Source organism: Copidosoma floridanum, unplaced genomic scaffold (genome assembly GCF_036245765.1).
Source record: "Copidosoma floridanum isolate Cflo_tuat_1 unplaced genomic scaffold, Cflo_Japanese_pri ptg000030l, whole genome shotgun sequence".
Taxonomy (NCBI): Eukaryota; Metazoa; Arthropoda; class Insecta; order Hymenoptera; family Encyrtidae; genus Copidosoma; species Copidosoma floridanum.
The window spans coordinates 1114986-1134835 of NW_028321907.1; the positions used below are offsets into that span (position 1 = coordinate 1114986).

Below are 19850 nucleotides of genomic sequence, written 5' to 3' on the forward strand. Positions count from 1 at the left end.
GCTGGGGCATCCCATTAGTTTCGTTGCAGCCGCAGCTCGCGTTCGTTCAGTGCTGCGCGGATAACGACGATTTCCCTCTTAAACTGTTAATCTCTAAAGAAGATCATCTGCGAGAATTCATAATAAGGAGGGCTTGGATGTACATGACATGCGTATTCAAACTTTGGGCTTTGGTTCGTAATTTATAATGATGGGAAAAAATGTCTTGTCAATTACTTGTGAAAAAGTTAAGTTTATTTAAAAAAGATTTTCGCGTCCTTAATTTAATTTTGCAGTATTGTACTTTTTTTTATATTTATTTTGAAAAATATTAGGTTAAGAAATAAAAATAAGATATTTGAAATGTTGCCTAGAAATTTAACTTGAAATTTTTCCAGTGTTTTCATCGCGCACAAGAAGTATGTATTAATTTAGAAAATAATCAAGTTTTTAATTGTAGTTTTTCATATATCAGGTAATTTTAACGAGTCCAAGCCGAAAAAATTAAAAAAAAATTGTTTTTTTGTTAGATTATGAAAATGATAAAATTACTATGAAATAAAGAAATATTTTCTTTTTTTACATAAACGTAAAATTTAATAAGAAAATACAGTAAATTACGTAGATGAAAATACCTCCATTCGTTGGAAAACCTTTTATTTCTAAACTCACAATATGATGATAAAAAAATAAAATTACACACAAGGAGGAAGCAAAAAAAAAGGGAAAAAAATAGACGTATCCAAAAAAATGAAAATAATATCAAAGTACAACAACAACAACAACAACAAGATTTTCCTTCGGGCACTAGTCAAGATATAGTCCACGACAAAAGCTAATGAGCCACTGAGAAAGGGAGGTGGCGCTCTGCTTTCTCTCCCCCGCGCGCTCTCACTTGATGTATTAATTAAGGTCGCCCGTAATTGCGAGCTCTTTTTATACACATCGATGATTAAGATTCCGAGAGCGAATCTCTTATGTATGTATAATACCCACGCGCTCACTCGGTGTATTTCACGTATATCGATTCATCCGCGCCACGCAAACAAAGCCGTTACGAAACTTTTTTCTTTTTTGTTTTTTTCTCTCTCGAGCGATCGGGGTCACTTGGATGGTCGCCGAGGTCTACCTATTACACTTTGTTATCGCGCGTACCTGAATTTATATTAACCCCCCCGCTAATCTGCCCCTAAGCGCGTCGAATGGATTATTAAAACTTTGCGGGAAGGATGAACACGCTTCTTTGGGAATTTTTTGTTTCCCCCCCAACCACCGGAAAAAAGTCGCGTATGTCTTTCGGGATCACGTATGCCATTACGTAAATCCAGCTCCCTTCCACCTCCGTTTTCCTCAAAGGCGCGAATTTTTCACTTCCAAGTCATTTCTTCCTTCCTAAGCTCCGCGAAATCCCACCGATCAATTCGGCCCCTTTGACTCGCTTATTGCCCAAGTAAATGACCCCGCCAACTCGCGTCTCGCTTGTTTTTGCAGACACGTATAGGAAAGCCATCAGGGGAAGCTCGCATTTATATCGCGCATCTCGTACACGTCGGAATCAATTTCCCCCCAACCGTGTATACATATACGTATAGTTATCGAGAGGTTTCCCACCTGGCCACGGGCGAAGGGGGGTGTAAGAAAAGTTGGGGTTGTTATTATCCGGCTGAGCTCGCTGATTGTCGCGAGGCGTGGAATGAAGGAGGGGGTTCAGCAAAATTGGGGTCGAGGCCCGACTCACCGACGAACCAGGGGTTCCTCTTGTTATTCTCGACGGTGAGATTCAAAAAGTACTCCTCGAAGCCCTCGACCGGGTTGGCTTGCGGCTGGACGGACAGAGTGCCCTCGACCTCGGCCTCGTTGCCGTCGCTGACCAAGCCCCGCGCGCTCCAGCCGTCGCTGCCGATCCACGAGAACGCCCCTGTCGCGTTGCTCCGGCGGACCGCCCTCATCAGGCCCGCCACCTCCTGGTCCGACCCGTAGATTATACAACCTGCAACAATTCCATTACCACTGTCATTATATCTTCCCCCATCACGCTGTTAATCACGTCCGCCCCCGGCCTCTCGAAGCGATTGTTAAAAATTTAAGCTTCTGTACAATGGCACTTGCGATTTTTCGTGGAGCTCGTCACTGGAAACGATACATCGATGGGCGAGGGGGCCTCAACAAGCCGGTTCTCGCGTATCCATCTATACCGATGGGTGTATACGCGCGGCTGTGATTCGCGGGGGATTAGGAGTGTGATGAAGAGTGCAGGGGGGAGTGGGTGTGCGAGATGAAAATGAGATAACGGGGGGTCTCTCGGGATTATCGGGAGTGAAAATTCGTGAACGAAAGCATTAAGATGAAGAGAAATGTCACCTCTGGCTCGGCGCTTCGTCAGTAGTTTTTGGACTATCGAGTCGTAGACGCTCTCGTCGGCGACGCCCGAGTCCTTGACGAGTTTTTCCTTCACCGCGATGCAAATGTCGTTCTTGGCGAGCAGGCTCTCCAGCTCCTCGAAGGCCTGGAACACCAAGTGGATACAGCCTCGTTACAATAACGCGCATATTATCCGGTGTATGCATGTACAATTTGAAATCACCTTGACTCCGTAGTTGCTCTCCTCGTAAACGACCGACACGTAAGTCCAGTTCATTTGCTTGATTATCTCGACCATGGCTTTAACCTGGTAATGATCACTGGGTATGGTGCGGGTGAAGTACTCGAAGCGCTGTTTGTTCGACAACTCCGGGCTCGTTGAGAAAAACGACACCTACGATAATTACACATTTCACTCTGAATCGTTTTAAATCGTATCGTACAGATGTGCCAAATTTTTTTTTCTTTTTCATCCCACAGTGTATACAAGTAGTTTACATGTAATCAAATGGCAGGTGTCTTGGTTACTGAAAACCCAAAGCCAACAGGTGCATATAAGCTCAGTGTTTGTCAGCAATAAAAATCATCGAAAGAAACGAGAAAGATGGTACGTTCCACGCGCTCATCGAATAGCTCGGGCGCGCGAGAGCTCGTTCCGCGGGTTGAGTGAAGGGGATCGGGGTACAGAGAATTGTGGTGGTGCACCGGCAAAGCGCTTTAAAATTACAGAGCAATCTGGTTTGTCGGTAATTCAATCCCGCGATACATATACACATCCCCTTGTGCTCGGGGTAATTCGATTACCACGCTCGTCGTCGCTCTCGCAGTTGCGGCACCCCCGCGGTTATTCGCACCGCGTACCGGTTGGGCCAAGATCTAACGGAAAGAAAGGAGTTCGGCGCGTAAAACCATATTTGCATGCGCTGTGTTTGTAATTGTTTTTTACTCCCCCATCTCGCGCTCACTGTAGAGGTGTCGGGGTTCATTGCTTTTGCGACTTTTTGCTGTTATTCAAACTCCTTTTTATTGCTCAAAGTTGGGGCGTCGAGCGCTCCAGATAAACTGCGACACGCGCTCGTCTGATTGTTTACGCTGTATTTATTTGTATCTATAGTTTTTTAATTTCTCGTTCTAACGTTTCTTGTCGTTTCTAAAACTGGTGAATTTTAAAAACTCGAAAAATATGCGCTTTGCATATTTATGCGAGAGCTGTGCTTTTCGGCACAAAAGAGTCGAAATACGAGGGGTGCTTTCGTAAAATGGGTGGGGGGGGGGGAAGTTTTTGTTTTTAGGCCCGAGTGATTTTTGAAAGTATTCAGGGTTGCACGGACCTCTTCCGTGAGAGTGGCTGTATGTATTCTTTGAAATTTGAATCGAAAAGCTCGGTAATGGTAGAACCTCCCGAGACTCGTATCATCTCGTTGTATACATGTAATCTCCTTTCACTATACTTTGCAATCCTTTTTTTTTTCTCTCGCTCCACTCGGCTCGTCTTGATTGTTACCTGTAACGTGTACGCTCATCATCGTCGGCATATTTATTCCTCTCGAATCAACAGAAACAAAAAGTTGTTAATAAAACGGAAGGATACTTCCCTTTTTAAATAAGTAAATCGGTGATCGGTATACAAAGGACGAGAAATTAGGTTACCACGAAAATTAGGCTCGAGCTCGGTGGAGTAGGTAACACGCTAAATCGAACGATGATGACGATGGCGGGATCGCGGCGTAGTTGATGAGAATCGATAAACGAATCGAGTGGGCTCTTCAAAGAAATCGACCTCGTCGAGCGATCGTTCGGAGGCCGAATAATCTTGTTAACGTATTTCGGTGAGGCCGAGAATCCTGACTACGTCATCGAGCATAATTCCGGAGGACTACGCACAGCCAGAGCGACTGGTTTGTTTCGTCCGTGGGGGTGGCGCAACGCGAATGTCTATATTTTCCAACCCGTTTAATTAATTTGGCTTGCCCCCCCCCGCGCCTTTTTCTCTCTCTTTGCAGTGGCGCGTCAAATGTTGGACAACCGCGAGTGCCAAATTAAAGGGCGCATCCACGCGGATTAGATTCGAAAATGAAAACTGTAAAAGAGCGTGAGTCCACGAGTCGGTGGGCTATATGGAGGGAGGGTTGGAGAGGGATGTACCCAATACCGGGGCCACACTTTGTAAATAGAGTGACTGCGCAGGGTATACCACCTGTGCAGTTTATCGGCGGTGGCGGGCAGCGCATGAATAATCGATTAGGCGAATTGTATAGCGCAAGAGCGGAAAAGTCAAGTGCCAGAATTCCATCTTCGTCTGAAATCCGAGAGGGTCGGGGGGCCCAGCTCTTGGTGCCGGGCTAATAACTCCTTTATTCCGCTAATGGACGCGACTCCGATCGATAATTTCCATAACTCCACTCCCATACCCCCCCCTTTCTTCGTTTAATCGCCGGCTCGTTGCGGAGCACTTTTGCTTTCGACTTTAGCAATCGCCGCGGGGCGACAAACGTTTGCTGGACCAATCACCTCCTCGACGGAGATTCAACCCTTTCTTGCTTTTGTTTTTTATGTGCGAGTAATATTATACATGTACTCGTCGTGGCGATGCACAACACTCCGGTTGAAGAAGTTCGAGTCGACTTTCTCGAGGAGGCTCTTATTTGGGCATTTGTATGCAAATTTATACGAAACGGGGAAAACTAAGGGATTCGATATTGCGCCGGCGAGGGTCGGCGGGTCGCGAAATAAGGCAGAGGAGCTTTTTTGCATAATAACATTGAAATTTCAATTAGAGCGTCTTATTTTGAAACACCTCCAAAGTACCTAGTTACAGTGAACATGCTTTGGGAACAACTCATGCACGATTTTTATTTTTCTTCGATGGAATCACCATTTGCTCACGGGACAATGCTACGTATTATACTAATGTTCGGGAAAAACGCCGAGAAACGCAAGAAAAGAAAAAAGCTCTCCTCTATTCACTTCTTGAGCTCATATAATGGGGACCCATCGCGTGCGTTTCCCCGTTCACTTTTTGCCATCCTATTACTGTCAATGGTAGGCAAGGGGGGAAACAGACAGTCGGAAATTTTGCATTTGCGCGAAGCGAATCGGAGGACAGGAAACGCTGTTTGCTGAAAAGTAAGTTTGTGCTGACTCGCGGCTTTGTAAAAATTTTACGGCCAACAGTTTGACATTGATAAATTCCTCCAACTTGACATTTATCTTGCCGTACTTTGCATACCCGTAGCTAATGATATTGATTTCGCGTCGAATCGTATAAAGTTACCATCGCATTTTTGTGCTTGACATCGTTTTGGAAATTGTCAGTGACAACAAATCATATCGTCTTTTTCAATATTTACCCGCTGTCTTTTGGTTATTCTTTGGTACAATACATAGAAAAGCTTCCAAAGCTCTTAAGATAAATCAGAAAAAACTTGGTGCTTTCATTGTGTTTATTAAAATGGATCATAAAAGATTTGAATAAAAGACTTAATATTAACTCTTGGGTTTCTTTGTATTTTACTAATCCAAAATATATCACAAAGAAGACGATTGTCTAAGAAAAATCCAGTCAATGCAGTATTCACATACAATAACATGTAGGCAAGGGTAACGAGTTATCGTCCTTTTTGCTGCAAATCCACGATCTTTGAAAAAAAATTGGTTGAAGATCATAGCCGTACAGTAGTGTCTTTATTACACAGATCACGAATAATTGACCTTTTATTTGGCAAAAAACATTAGTTTGCCCCACTGAGAAAACAACTCGAAATATCAAAGGGGCAGGGGCTCTTTTAAACATTACGTCCGGAAGGGAGTAGGGGTCACATCAACGGCGCGATACATTTCAAAGAGCCTTTGCCGAATCATCATCCGGCCGATCTATTAAGAGCGATTGCACAGCTGGGACGGGTCGTCGAAACTCGTCGACGATGCAAATAGGGCCCGCTTACGTGAGAGGAATACCCCGTCGTCCCACACCTATATACACTCGAGAGTGAGTCAGGGACTCTCCATCAAACAAGCCAAACGCTCATTTACATGATCCCTGGATTTTTCCTCCGTCACCCCATTCTCCCCGTCCATGTATATATATATATATATGTATCCGAGGAATAACCGCGAAATTGCAGATGCGAAAAACTGATTATCTCCGCGTCCGTACGTACACTTATACATTCTGACGGTGGAATGGAATAAATGATGATGCGCTGCTGCATAAAATACGACTGCATAAGATCCGGCTCCCTCTTGTTTCAATCAACAAAGTTCGAACGAGGGTTATTGGTCATATATGCATAGTAGCAGTTATAAATGCAATCGGTTAAGCTGTTTATGCCCTTTTATATCCCAAGGGAGGGTGGTCAAGTAAGGTGAATACACTATGCAACCCGGTGTAGGTGGTATATAATATCGGATATATCTCGGGGATTCAGGTGCTCGGGAGATAATGCGAACGGAGAATGGCAATAAGAGGCTCGGGAAAGAAAGTGGCTGGGTGGATAAGGCTGGCGCGGGGGAGGTGTCCAGGGGCGGAAAATGAGAAAGAGAAAGAGATAGGGTGCGAGAGGAGCAGGGAGCGTCTGGAGGTTGCGAGATACGGGGGGGGGGGTCAGATGACAGGAGGGGCGAGGTGATTTCACGGCACAATGCTTTTCAGGCCAGTGGCTCGCTCGCACGGCTCGGTGAAGCTTGAACGAAATCACCACCGCTCGCATGCATCAACTGGCCCGCGAGTAATCGAAACTCGGAATATTACATAAATACATCCCTGCCAATATCGGGTTTTCCCTCCAAATAAATTTCTGATGTGCCAACGACGCCCTTTTCGTTGACCCCGTTGAGCGCTATTCTAATTGGCTCATTGTACCGGTGAGTAAGATAAATAACATCGAGTATTTTTCAATGTATCGAGCGTATGGTTACCAACCTGAGGTATGCGGAACAGCCGGAGGAGGTTGGCGACTTGGATCGATGTTACGGAGCTTGCGGCCCCGACGACGCCGCTAATCACCTTTCGAACGGCTGTTTTGTTGCAGTGGTACTCGGCTCCGTCGATGTTGCTTATGGAACCTGCGAACACGTTAATTACCACCCACCTCGTTAATTTCACGTTTTGGCACTTTTTTTTCACTCCTTTTTCACTTGACCCTTGGAAAACTCACATAAAGTTGCACTTTAGACCTATCGTGGGAAAAAACGTAAAAATCTCTTTGTTTTAAAGGCCACTCGAGAAAACTTTTCTAACGCACTCTCGTGCCAATTGTTTCGCGAGCAAGTGCCGCAAACAAACTTTCCCAACCATATATATTACTATACATATGCGATACTGGGGGGGGGGTAGGGGTAGAGTTGTCAAGTATACCTATACAACTAACGAAGAAGCCGGAGGGAAAATCTCGGAGACAATGCACGAAGGGCCAAACTTCTTTGCTCGAGTGCAAGACCGTAGGGGGGTGGGGGGGTTGAAAAATCATCAAGATCTTGCCGGGCTGTGCGCATCTGCGAGGGAGACTCTGGACACATAATCTCGCGTACAGCGTCGCGTTGCACATTAGTCAAGCTACGCTCACGGGAAGACAAACGCCATTAATCAAGCTTATACGTGTACAGCCTCGAGACGCGCTATAACCATCAGCAGGGCCATGGTCTCGTGTATATAGTAACCCAAAGGCGCGCACCAAACGCGAAATTGATATGGTAATTTTAATGATCAATTGCCCGAGCAGATTGTATCGACCCTCGTATAATACACAGGGTTATTCGGACAGGAAGCCCCGGAATGCTAATACACCGACCTTGCGCTCCTATACCCAACCTCGGACAGCCACTTTCGGGCAAATCGAATTTTTACTTCGGAGCGACTTGTCGACGGGGTCGGACGCTTGTAGACTATCCACGCGCTGGACCAGGTGGTCGGGCACACTCGTTTGGCTAATAAGCTGCGCGACGAGTATAGGAGATCGACCTTGGCTCCCCTTCCGAACCCCACGCTGTACATTCGACCTCTAGAGTTGGCCGGTGATTTTACGTTATTAGCCGAGCGAAGACGCTCCAAGTATCGCCCATCGACCCAACAAACTTTGCTAAGCATACCACCAAAGCGCGACCTTCGGATCAAGTCACTTGTACCACTTGCGCCTACGCAGCAATGGTTCATACAGATGATCTCGGATCAAATAAAAATCCCCTCCAACGCGTTCCCGATTGAATTTTAATCCCACGCAATTTTTCGTGCGAGGAAGCCTTGTTCATTTTTCGCTGCGCGGACGGTAGTAAAAACGCGAAGAGAAAAAAAAAAAAAAAAAAGACGGAAGCAAATGTATATCATTTCTCCGCGAACGAGCGCGATGAATCCAGCACCTGTTGAGTTAGAATAACCGCGCTGGGAGGGGAGAAAAGTGGTTTACAAACGGGGTTTTTTTTTTTTTTGTACGCCACAAATGGGGCAATTGAAATTTAATGCGCAAAGGTGTCTGTTGAGCTAAAATTTTCCCCCACAAAGTCGATTCACGTAAATTGAAACGACGAGTGTACTCGATTCACGTGGAGTGTAAATTTAGAAACAACTCCAATGGCACGAGGTCAAAGGCGTTGCTATTACACCGTTGCTTTGACGCTAAGGCCACCGAATGGCGGTAAATGCCACGCTGTACAGTTTGCAATGACGAAGATTCAAAGGGCAAAATGTACATATCCCAAAACACGCAACTCAAAGTTCGCTGAATGGCACAGGTATTCACTTTTGCCTATACCATCGCGGTTGTACCATAATAGCCGCAATGGCCTCGAGTAGGTACACTTTAACGCGGTAATGCGATTCGCATGCGTTTGCAAATGATATTCGTGATACCACGGGAGGACTAAAAAAAAGAAAAAGAAAAAAAAGGCTGTTGGACTATATCTGAGCCGCGAGAGACTTGGTTAATTAGCAGCGCTCGTTTCGCGAGTAAGCTGCACTCGATGCACCTCCGTTCGCGCAAACGAGGGCTCCCAAGACCAAGGGAGTGTGCAAAATGTATCCCCCCCCCCCGTATACGCTACATTTGTATGCTCGCCTTACTCGACCCTCGAAACGTGTCTGATGCGAACGTGAGAGCTTGTTTGCACAGCGCGTGGCGCACCTGCGCCCCACCGCCTCCTCCCAAGATTTCATACATTCATGTAATATCACGTGCACGCGCGTATATACCTATACACAATGTGTACAAAAGATATGCACGTACGCGGGTCATGTACCTATACATACATTATAACGTGTGTGTGTGTGTGTGTGTGCCTTATTGGATTACGCGTACCCTATATATATATATATATATGTATACACGCAGGTACAAATATTTGCAGACTCGATATGTACACGTGTGTGCACGAGTTCCTTGTTGTATACAATATACATATGTACCCGTCAAACGGGCCACATTTGAATATTGTCCCGTATAATAAACGACGCGCCGAGCCTTACTTATCATATTGTGTGTCCCTCCTGATCACCGCGCCTCTCGCGTCTAATCTCCTTCGCTTGTTTGTTCGCGCGTGCAGGCGTCCGTCTCTCCGCTTGTATATATACCCTTCACGATCGAGCCCAGCGCTATACCACGTGATTTCCCAGGTGGCTGTGCCCCCCCCCCCCGACCTTTTCTTCTTTCCTTCCGGGGGTGCATTCTCGCTTGACGCGTTGCAATCTGTCGCTCCCTCTAAAGTTGAATCAGTCAGTGAAATATCGTTTACTCATCACAATAAGTAAACGACTTTTCACTTATAATTAGTCAATATTGACTAATTCGACTGATCTAACTTGAGAGAGCTCATTCTTCGCCAAAGGATGCGCGGCGATTGTTACCGTGATTAATCCAACGGGAAAAAGGAGAAGGGCCAGGGAAATAAGCGCAGACGAGGGGGTGCGTCAACCCTTACAAGTATACATTACGTAAATAGGTACATAAACGCTAGTTTCAGAGTCACGATATTTCGTAATGGAGTTGCCGATTTTCGTCCTGGAAATCGTTACGCGGCGTATTAAAGCAATTGACCGTTTTTTCGAGCTGGCTATGAAAATTTGGTTGGACGTATAGTTGGAAAAACGTATCTGTAATTGGTAGTGGCTAATTAGAGATTTTTTTTATTTTTCCACCCACCGGTCGCCGAGAAACCATACAACGATCAACGCGAGATCGACAAATGCATTAGGAATGAACATTTCCCGTTATAGCTTCGAGAGTAGACCCCGTGTACATATTTTACTTAACTTGGAAACTCCCAGGGGGTGTTGGATAAACCACACTCGGGGTGACTAATGTGCGATTGTTTTTTTCAAACGATTCGTCCTAGTGAACGCGCAAATTAATTTGCCTCCCCCTAAAATCCCGTATTTCACGATTTCGCCCCAAATTTCATGAAGCTATAGTACCCACTTGGGTATAGGTATATTCTCATCGATCGGTCCACATATTACGGCTCAGCTCGCGCTGGAAAAACATCAAACCCCTTTCCGGCCAATGAAATTAACATAAACAAAAGCTACCGGGGCCATAACTTTTTGTTAGTTTTTTTTTTCTCGGATAAAATCAGCGTTCTTTGAGAAAACGGACGAGGGAAGAAAAAAAAACGGAGGAGGGGGGTGGAGAGCAAACAAACGGAGGACGAGTATAACGCCGGGACGAATGGATGGGCGCTGGAGCGGCAAAACAGCCGAACGTATCCCGGGCACGCGCGTCTCATATCGGGGCCTCCGTCACACGGAAAACCTTTTAGGCCAGATCGACCCCGGCCACCCTGTGTGTACTCTCCAGTGCAGTGCTGGGGTTTCGCTGATTCGACCTATCCCCGCACGGGTGAAATTTATTATATTCCATCTTCGAGGAGGAAAAACATACTCGTACGGTGACGTTTGGGGAGCCCAGGCTGAATTGGCAACTCGTTGCGAATTGGTCGAGGTTTCGTGTCGACCCCACTCGTGGTATCGTCACATTTATGCCGCGTATGGCTTTTAGTCGCGCGTCGGCGTATACAGTTCGCCGTTCAAAGGTAAACGCGGTGGAAAAAACTTCCGTGGTGATTTAACGAGGCACTTGGTGTTGAGCGTTTTTTTTTCCCTCATTTTTATCGCACAATAACCGGTGTATCGTTGGAGGTCGTTTTCCGTCGCATTTACCTAACCGGCGCGCGTTTATATGAGTAATTGTGGCGTTAGAGTGCCGGTACGTAACTTGAGATTTATTTTTAAAATCCCGATAGTCGAGCTTTGTAAGTGAAGGTAAGTTAAGCGCGAACACGGAATCGACGATTTAAAGGGAGCAACGAAAGAGAGAAGATTTTTTTTTGTTTTAATTTCTTTTACTCTTGTTTTTATCGGAAGATTTGAAAAAGAAAAAGAAAACAAAAAACTACATTGAAAAAACTTTTAATGGTAAGGGTTGAAAAAATACGTTCCTTGATTTGTACTTTTAAAAAAAATTTTTTTTATTACTACTGCCGTGTGATGGTTATTTTTAATTTCGTTGAAAGTGTTTCTTTCCAGCATATCTCAGAACTAGCTGTAAAATGATCCAGGAAATCATAATCAAGTACAGTGGTTTTGCCGTTTCTCGTGAGAAATTCATTTTAATCAGCCATTAAAAGGTAAAAGAAAATGTATTGAAAAAATATTGTGAGGAAATTTAATTAATGTTACATTATTTCCTACGAAATTTCCTGTTACTTAGATTTGTAAAATTATTTCTCCGTGCACCGCGTGCTGTGATAAAGGATCGAAAACCGACGGAGTTGGGAAATGGCACGCAAAACCATTATTTCGATATATGTTGCAACAAATGTGAGAAGAAAATGAAAAGAATCGCAAGGGAGCCAGGTGAGTAAATATATTTTTTAGAAAAGTAGGAGAAAAAAAAAAACGAAGAAATACCCAAAGAAAAGGTGGTGCAGCACAGTTTGTTGTGGAGGGAGAGAGAAGGAGAGTGTAGTAATGAGAGAGAAGACTGAAAAGGAAATAACGATACAAATAAAAAAGAAAGAGTTCCAACAAGTCGTCAAATCAAGCCTGTGCACTGAAAGGGGAAAAAAGAAAGAAAGACATCGTCTCGTCCCGTATTGAGACCTGGAGGGAAGAAACTTTTTTCCCTCCCATCTTTTCGCTTGTATATATTGTCCTCGAGTCCCGAAAATACGATAACTCGAGCCAACGAAAAGAAAAAGAAAAAAAAAGCACATCGCACCACTGACGAGCGGAGCTAATTCGCTGCTCTTTTCTTTGCACCGGTGGGCTATTTCAGGTGCGCTTCCTCCTTTCTTCTTCTCTATTTCCTGCGGCTTAACAGCCAACGGCGGAGCTTAAATTCCGACTTAACACGACCACCTTGGGCTAATAATTTTCGCGGCAAAGTCGTACCTCGAGGGAAAAAGGGGGTGTGTGCGCGCAACGTAAAGGAAGAAAAAAAAAAGTCGTCGAGATATAACGGGGTGTACGTGCCAGGAGAGCGGAGGCTCTGGTGTGTGTATACGCGCGTGGTAAGGGTGCGAGGGAGGGAGAAAAATTAGCAGCTGTTTGCCACGGGAACGCTCTACTGATTGTGCTCTGGGTGAAAAAAAAAAAAAAAATAAATAACCACTTCCAACTGATAATCCGACCAGTACTTTTTGTTTTATTTATTTGCTCGTTTGCCCACGGCACTGCACTATCGTCACTTACATGCGTCACTGTGGTTACTCGGGTTTAAATTCGCCAGCGACGCGCATCACAGTGGGATATCCATCATCGGTATTTGCCGATACTAACGGACATATCTTACGAATTTATTGGATGTTCATCGATGCCGAGTTCCCATTTTCAAAGTTTTTTTTTTTTTTTTTTTTTTTTTTTTTTTATGTCAAATGCTTCACAAAGTTTACAAAAAAAGGTCGAGCATGGCACGAATGTAAGTAATGGGATATTCCTCCGCAATATTTTTTTATTATTTGAAAATACATCATCCACCTACTCAGAAATTTTTGTTTGCTTGCGTGTTTTTCAAAACACGTTGAAAGCTCAAATGAAATACATCGTATTATATTATACGCTTGCACAAACACGTCATGATTTCACATGATTTTTTTTTAATTTTTGAAAATTTCGTCTTGTTTATCTTTGTTGCATGCAAAGTGAAAATTGATATTCCCAAAATAAAAATTGGTAACAGTGGCCATTAACATTTTTGAATAATTAAAAGTACACAAACTCATGCACCTCTTTTATTTAATTCTTATAACGGTACAGAGTCGCATGATGTATTTATCACTTGAAACGGGTAAATGCATCAACAGATTTTCAAAATAATTTTTCGCCCGAGATTCAGCCACGTTTTCATCTTTCTTTTATGCGTGAAAAAATGCATATTTAAAAAACGCTCGTATACATTCATATACACATTAGAGCTCGTGCATTAGCGGACATTAATTAAGATGCAGACAAAATTAAGTCCTCCGTTGGACGCTCGAGTGCTCGAATTAGCAAACATAAAACATCTTCCGGCATTTAATCATATAAAATCACAGAATGATGTGTGGTATAAAAAATTCGATTGCTAGTTTGGGTTGCCTATAAGATATAGTTATTAACTCTCAGTGATGTTATGACAAGACAAAGTACTAAAGCACAACTTTCACCCCAATTATATAGAAACGAGTACAAAGTATATGCATATATATGCACAATTTTCGATAAACTTCTTGCTCTCCCTAATAAGCTCGCGAGTATACAATCACAGCGCACGTACAAGTATAGCAAGCGCAGAGCTATAGTGGATAATATAATGGTTTCGAGGACTCGACGAGGCAGAAAATTTATCGAGAAAAAGTGCCGGTGGAAAAAACTTTTGTATGATGTAATACATGAACATCGTATACGTTCCTCGATCTTTTTCTTCCGCCATTTCTTTGTTCACGCATATATACACGCACATACAGGTACACGGAGTTTGAGCACTTTGTCGGACGAGTCCTTAATACGGAGAGTTGGGAGGGGGGAAAAAAAAAAAAAATCAAACTTGGATTTCCCGGTCACTTTCCACGAGCTGTGTGTATACTTTTTCACAATTTGCGTCAAACAAGCTCCAACTATGAATCTTCGTCGCGAGCGCCCCTTGATCCCGGATGTTGCGTATACACAGGCAAACTTTTTTAATGCGACTTGCTTTTCATCCCTTCCGCGGGAGAAATTATAAAAATCATTGGATACGACTCGACGCGTCTTGGTGTATCGGGCAAAAGCCCCAGGTATTACATTCACATAAAAACCAGGTCATCACGAAGACGCGTTTCATTATTCGCGCTGATGGTGAAGTATCGCTCGGAGGGGCCGGCTCCATTCAATAATTCAAGGGTGAAAAATGTCCTCGCACATTTTTAACCGGATGGGGTGACGGGCGGCTGTTTGTCCTCCATTTTTCACCGTATATAGCCCCTTGCGAGAAAAAGGAGTTGCCGTGCGTACACGCGCGCTTGCAAATTCCGCCACTTTGCGCTCACCCGGACGAATCGCTTTTTTCGCCAACCGGCACGGAAAAACACTCGGGCGCCCGCTGGCTCGTAATTTTCTTTGCCCACCCCTACCCCCCCCCCCCGTGACGCGATAAGCACTTTGCGAAACAACAGCAATAATAACCATGACAAACGCGTTTTTCGCCGTATTTTAATTTCCACGGGGAGGGGGGTATGGTTTACTCGTTAGTGTCCGGGTGGCAAAGGGAAAAACGTATTACGAAAGAAACGAGCAATGATAACCGGGAGACGGTGGGGCCAAAGGGCACGTGAAATTTTTCGTCGTCCACACCTCGCGCGCTACACTGTACACCCCCATATGAGTAGCGTCATATATATATTATACATATATGGCATGCGCTGCAGCGTCAGCGTTTTCACACTGCTCTCGAGGGCTACACGTATATGTACTTACAACAGCCGAGCTGCAGAGACAGAGAGAGAGAGTCCCTTATGCGCACACGTAGCCCGGGCTGGCGAGCACTTGCACCGGCGAGCAATTAATTATTCCGCGCCGAGGACGCCCGTTAATCATACAAGTGCAGCCTGCGAATAAGAATGTCTTCGCGCGAGCTCGAATCGTACCGAGTTGTAGGAGTGCCTTACTCTTATAGTGCATCAGGAGGGAACAACTAAAAAAACAAAAAAAGTAAAATAAAGAAAGAAAGCGCGAGGTGCGGAGAGAACTTGGGGGAAAAAAGGGAGGGCGAGAGAGAGAGTTGTTCGCGGAAACACGACTATTCACTCTCCGGTTTAATTGCGCCCATCAAACAAGTATATATATACACATACCTACACCCATACCCAACTATATACGGGAGCTCACCGCCATTATTTGTTCTTTCTTTCGTTGGACTCTCTCTCGTGTATACTTATGCTGTACACCGTATACGTGATTGTACCTATACGTGTGTGCGTGTGGCGCGGATGGCGAAGCTTACAGATGCATGTGCTAGATATAGCGAGCTAATAATTTTTTTCGACCACAGTTTTTCCATCGTGTGCGTTGTACCATTGTATACACGCTTGACGTCTCCATCAGCGAGCGCCGTGATCCTTCAATTACACGTGGTCCCCGACTAATTATACCTACAGGGTTATTGTATATATACTTACTTGATAAAAGCTCTCCCGTTGGCCACGTGTAAAGGCCCATTCATTACCTTGTGTATACTCTCTGATACTCGGCCGATTGTTTTCTCAACTCGCGTACACATATATATATATATAATAATATGTACTTGTGCATACACGCGGTATCAAGTGAAAGCCTTGGCTGCGGAAAATCACAGACGTAAATAACAAAGATTAACACGGCAGCGAGCCCGCGGAGTGCGCGTTCACGCGAGCACGCGACGCGAAATTTATATCCCCCGTATGGGTTGGCTTTTTTACGCGTACAATATACAGGTGCGCTATCGGGATATATTTTTACTAGTACGTATTGAAACTGCAATTTTTGACAAGTTTTTTTTTTCCCTAACTATATAACAAAACAACGAAAAAGTATGCTTTTACAGAGTATTGTTTGCATGGCTGTATAGTATTGTTTGCATAACTGTATATTTTGGGAAGTAAAATGAAATAAAATTACCATGAAAATAAAAAATAAAAATATTTAAAAAATCATTTTCTTAACACCGAGACAAATAAAAACATAGAGATGTAAATAATATTTTATGATTTGAAATCATCCTGAGTCTAACCGATCGGACGCATACCCCAACTTAATTTCTCTATGGGCCATTTTGAGAATTTTACAACGAGTCGAGAAAATTATATCGCGTTATTTTAAAAGATCGAGTAAGGAAAAACCTTGTTTTTTTTTGGATGCTCGATTGCACGCACAAGAGGCATTTCCCAGAGTATTAAGTCCCACTGTGCGATAGGAGTAACAAGCTCACTCTGGCGCTCTCTTATCGCGGAGGCTCACTCGGTGGCCCGTAAGTAGCTTTCGCAGCCAAGTTTATTGATTGGGAATCGAAACTATCGCGTACACCAAGAAAACGCTACGCCTCTGTTTGACGATGTGAACACACACACCCACTCGAATGGTATACATATGTACATATACATGGTATACTCGGAGATCGAGAATGCCAACAGCATACTGTCGGGGTTTTAATCGGCTCGGGAAAACTTTCGCGATTGATCGGTCCATCTCCCTGCACGGGGGCAATGGAGTTTCATTACGCCGCGCGAGCGAAATGCATTTTTTACAACCAAGTGGGTGTGAGCGAGTAAAAAATTCGTCCGGCACGCATGTATGGATCGGTATATAAAAAAGCCAAGGTGTATGGGTATATGTGTATATACCTACGTGGGCGATACAAGGTGGCCGGTGGATGCGAGCGAGCTTGGATTTCAAATAGAGGCTGCATCGAGCCGGAGAGAGGGGAAAAGCCGAAGGTTATAGCGCCATAAATACAAGACGCTTTGGAAAACGTCTCGCATTACCGGGACTGAATTTACCGGGTTACGTGCTCGATCAGATGCGCACAACAGAAAGATAAGACATCTCTATTTTTTTTTTTTTTTTTTTTTTTTCTTCACCTCCCTTTTCTCCGCCACTTTTATTTCTCGTTATTTCCACCCTGTACCTGCACCCCCGCCCCCCCACCCCACTATCCGACCGCGTCTTTTTGACGCGCTTCAAACACAATATATCCCGCTCCGTTTGTTCGTCACGTATACACTCTCTCTCGAATTCTGATACAAAATTTTCTTTTATGCATTGCTTTTTGCCCTTTACCCCGTCTTTCGGAACTCCACGCGAGCGCTTTCGTATAGTATACATAACGTGCTACGTTATTGCGCGGTTTTGCAGTAACTCGACGGTGGAATCGTATTGTTAAAAAATTCACGCGCGCAGTAGATTCGAATGATAATGCGGCACTGCATTAATATTTACGTTGGTTTTTTTCCTCGTTTCAATTGGCCGATTGAATTTTGCGAACGCGCGATGCGTATATATCCTGTTTAATTTTGTAAAAATATCTCGTGCACGATATTCCATTGAGCGGGGCAACTCTATACGGTATAGCTTCGTGCTCACTCGGTTCGAATGGAATGCGATTTGAATATAGAGAGGGGGGGGGCGATACAATGCATTATTTTTAAAACATTTTTCTCTCTTTTGCCCCCAATGTGTACGCGTCACCCAATCGCGATGTAGGGATTAAATTTTTCCGAGGTTTCCCTCCTAGCGACCACCGATCTATACGATGCGCGCGGGTTATTGTGTGATTTATACGCCGGTGGCTCGGCTTAAGTCAGATTTTCCTCTAAGGCCCGGTCACTCTACTTCTCGGTATACGCGTCGGCTTCGTGCGCGCGAACGAGGTTAACCACGAAATTTTGCGCGTGGACTCGTGAGCCAACCACTCAAACGAACATTATATATGCTCTCTGTCTGTAATTTCAAAGGGGTACTGAAGGATAATAAAAAAATTTTTTTTATTTCTCGACCTTAGCGTCGGAGATTGAGCGCAATATATTAGTTGGTTTCCATCAACGGTGAAATGCTCTTTCGATTGATTCGTTGTGAAACGATTTATAAACGTGAATTTCGCCTTTCCCACTCGTGTATTTCCGTGGAGCTCGCGAAAAGCAATCAGATGGGGCAGAGCTGCAGATTTTTGAATGTCGATCTTGATGATAAAAGCGCTCGATGATGTTTGCATGTTGTACTCTGCGTACATATATATACGCTGCAAATTGGAGGAAAAAAAAAAAAAACAGCTGTAACGTGAATTTTTTTCGATTTTCCCATTGTTGAAAAATATATTTCGAGAGTACACTCCTGCAGCGAACAGCTCGAGGGACCTTAATATTTTATAGTACAAAAGGCTGCTCATCCCAGGAACCGATGAGCCATAATCCGACTTTTGGGTAACGAATATTGGAAAATTTTGGCCTCTTCCAGGCAGGATGGTAGACAAAAAAAAAAAAAAAAAAAAAAAAAGCACAAAATAAAAATCAATCGGTGTTCACAGGTAGCGTTTGACGCGATAAAAGGCCAAGTACTTCTCAAAGACAAAAAAAAAAGGGAAATCGGCACGGTCCGAGCACGTTTACGCCGTCTCTCGTCGAGACTAATGGGCGATACCTCTACAGCCCTGCTTCCCCCGGCTTATCTCGGCACTGTAATACACTATTATTGCGCTTTTGCAGCAAAGTCACATTTCAGCAACGAAGACGACTCCCTCCCACTGTCGGCGTTAATCGAAATTTCATTCTTTCGAGTGGACGCCGTACATTTACGCGCGAACTCGTTCTCTCAAAAATACCGCATGAGATATCAAGGGAAGAAAGATCTAGCCACTTTCCGTGGGTATATAACTGGAAAAGCCGGGCTCTATGCATACCCAAGACATACGTATACCAAGGCTCGCTGTATGCCTTCATAAATCGTTGGGCTTAGTTTCGGTGAAATTCCGAGATTCCGTGCATACCCGAGGTAGTGGGCCAATAGTTATCGGATTCCAGTGTCTATACACCCAAGCTCACTTGGTTTCCTTTCGAGAACAGAAATCACCCGAGGGATAACGGTACAATTGATATAACGTTACGTACGATATGAGCGTGATTTAGGAAAAAAAAAAAAAAAATTTTTTTTCATACTCGTTTCTCTGTACCTATAATACAGGAAAGCAGGAAAGTGGGTACTTGACGCGTTCTTTTATCTAGCTCGTCTAGAAGGTGTGTACATACCCGCCGAGGTAATGGCTGGAAGGCCCGCCACTACCACTCGCGGTAACGCGCCGTGCACTTACTTGGGATGATTTCCCTCTTATACCCGGCGCGCAAATGACATTTCCCTCGGTGAGAAATTCAGCGAAAATAATTCGACCCGACTGTTACCTCCTCCGGGGGCGTTAGCTGGTGCTTTCGTTTTGCACAGAAGCACATTATGCCTATCACGGGTGATGAACCCGTGGAGCGTGTAATTAAATATTTAATTTGAAATTCAACTAATGAATGGGTGCATCGGGAAAGGTAATATG

The 19850-nt window shown here is 44.3% G+C and overlaps 1 protein-coding gene across 1 annotated transcript in view; it reads right to left on the bottom strand.

Moving 5' to 3' along the window:
* The window catches only part of Glurb (metabotropic glutamate receptor B), a 42247-nt gene that overhangs the window by 9073 nt on the left and 13324 nt on the right, over positions 1 to 19850 (bottom strand). The window contains exons 2-5 of the mRNA XM_014359388.2: positions 7262 to 7404; positions 2564 to 2734; positions 2341 to 2485; positions 1718 to 1969 (exon numbers count right to left, since the gene is read on the bottom strand). Coding sequence (XP_014214874.2) covers positions 1718 to 1969; positions 2341 to 2485; positions 2564 to 2734; positions 7262 to 7404 — 711 coding nt within the window. The remainder of the gene's footprint in view (positions 1 to 1717; positions 1970 to 2340; positions 2486 to 2563; positions 2735 to 7261; positions 7405 to 19850) is intronic.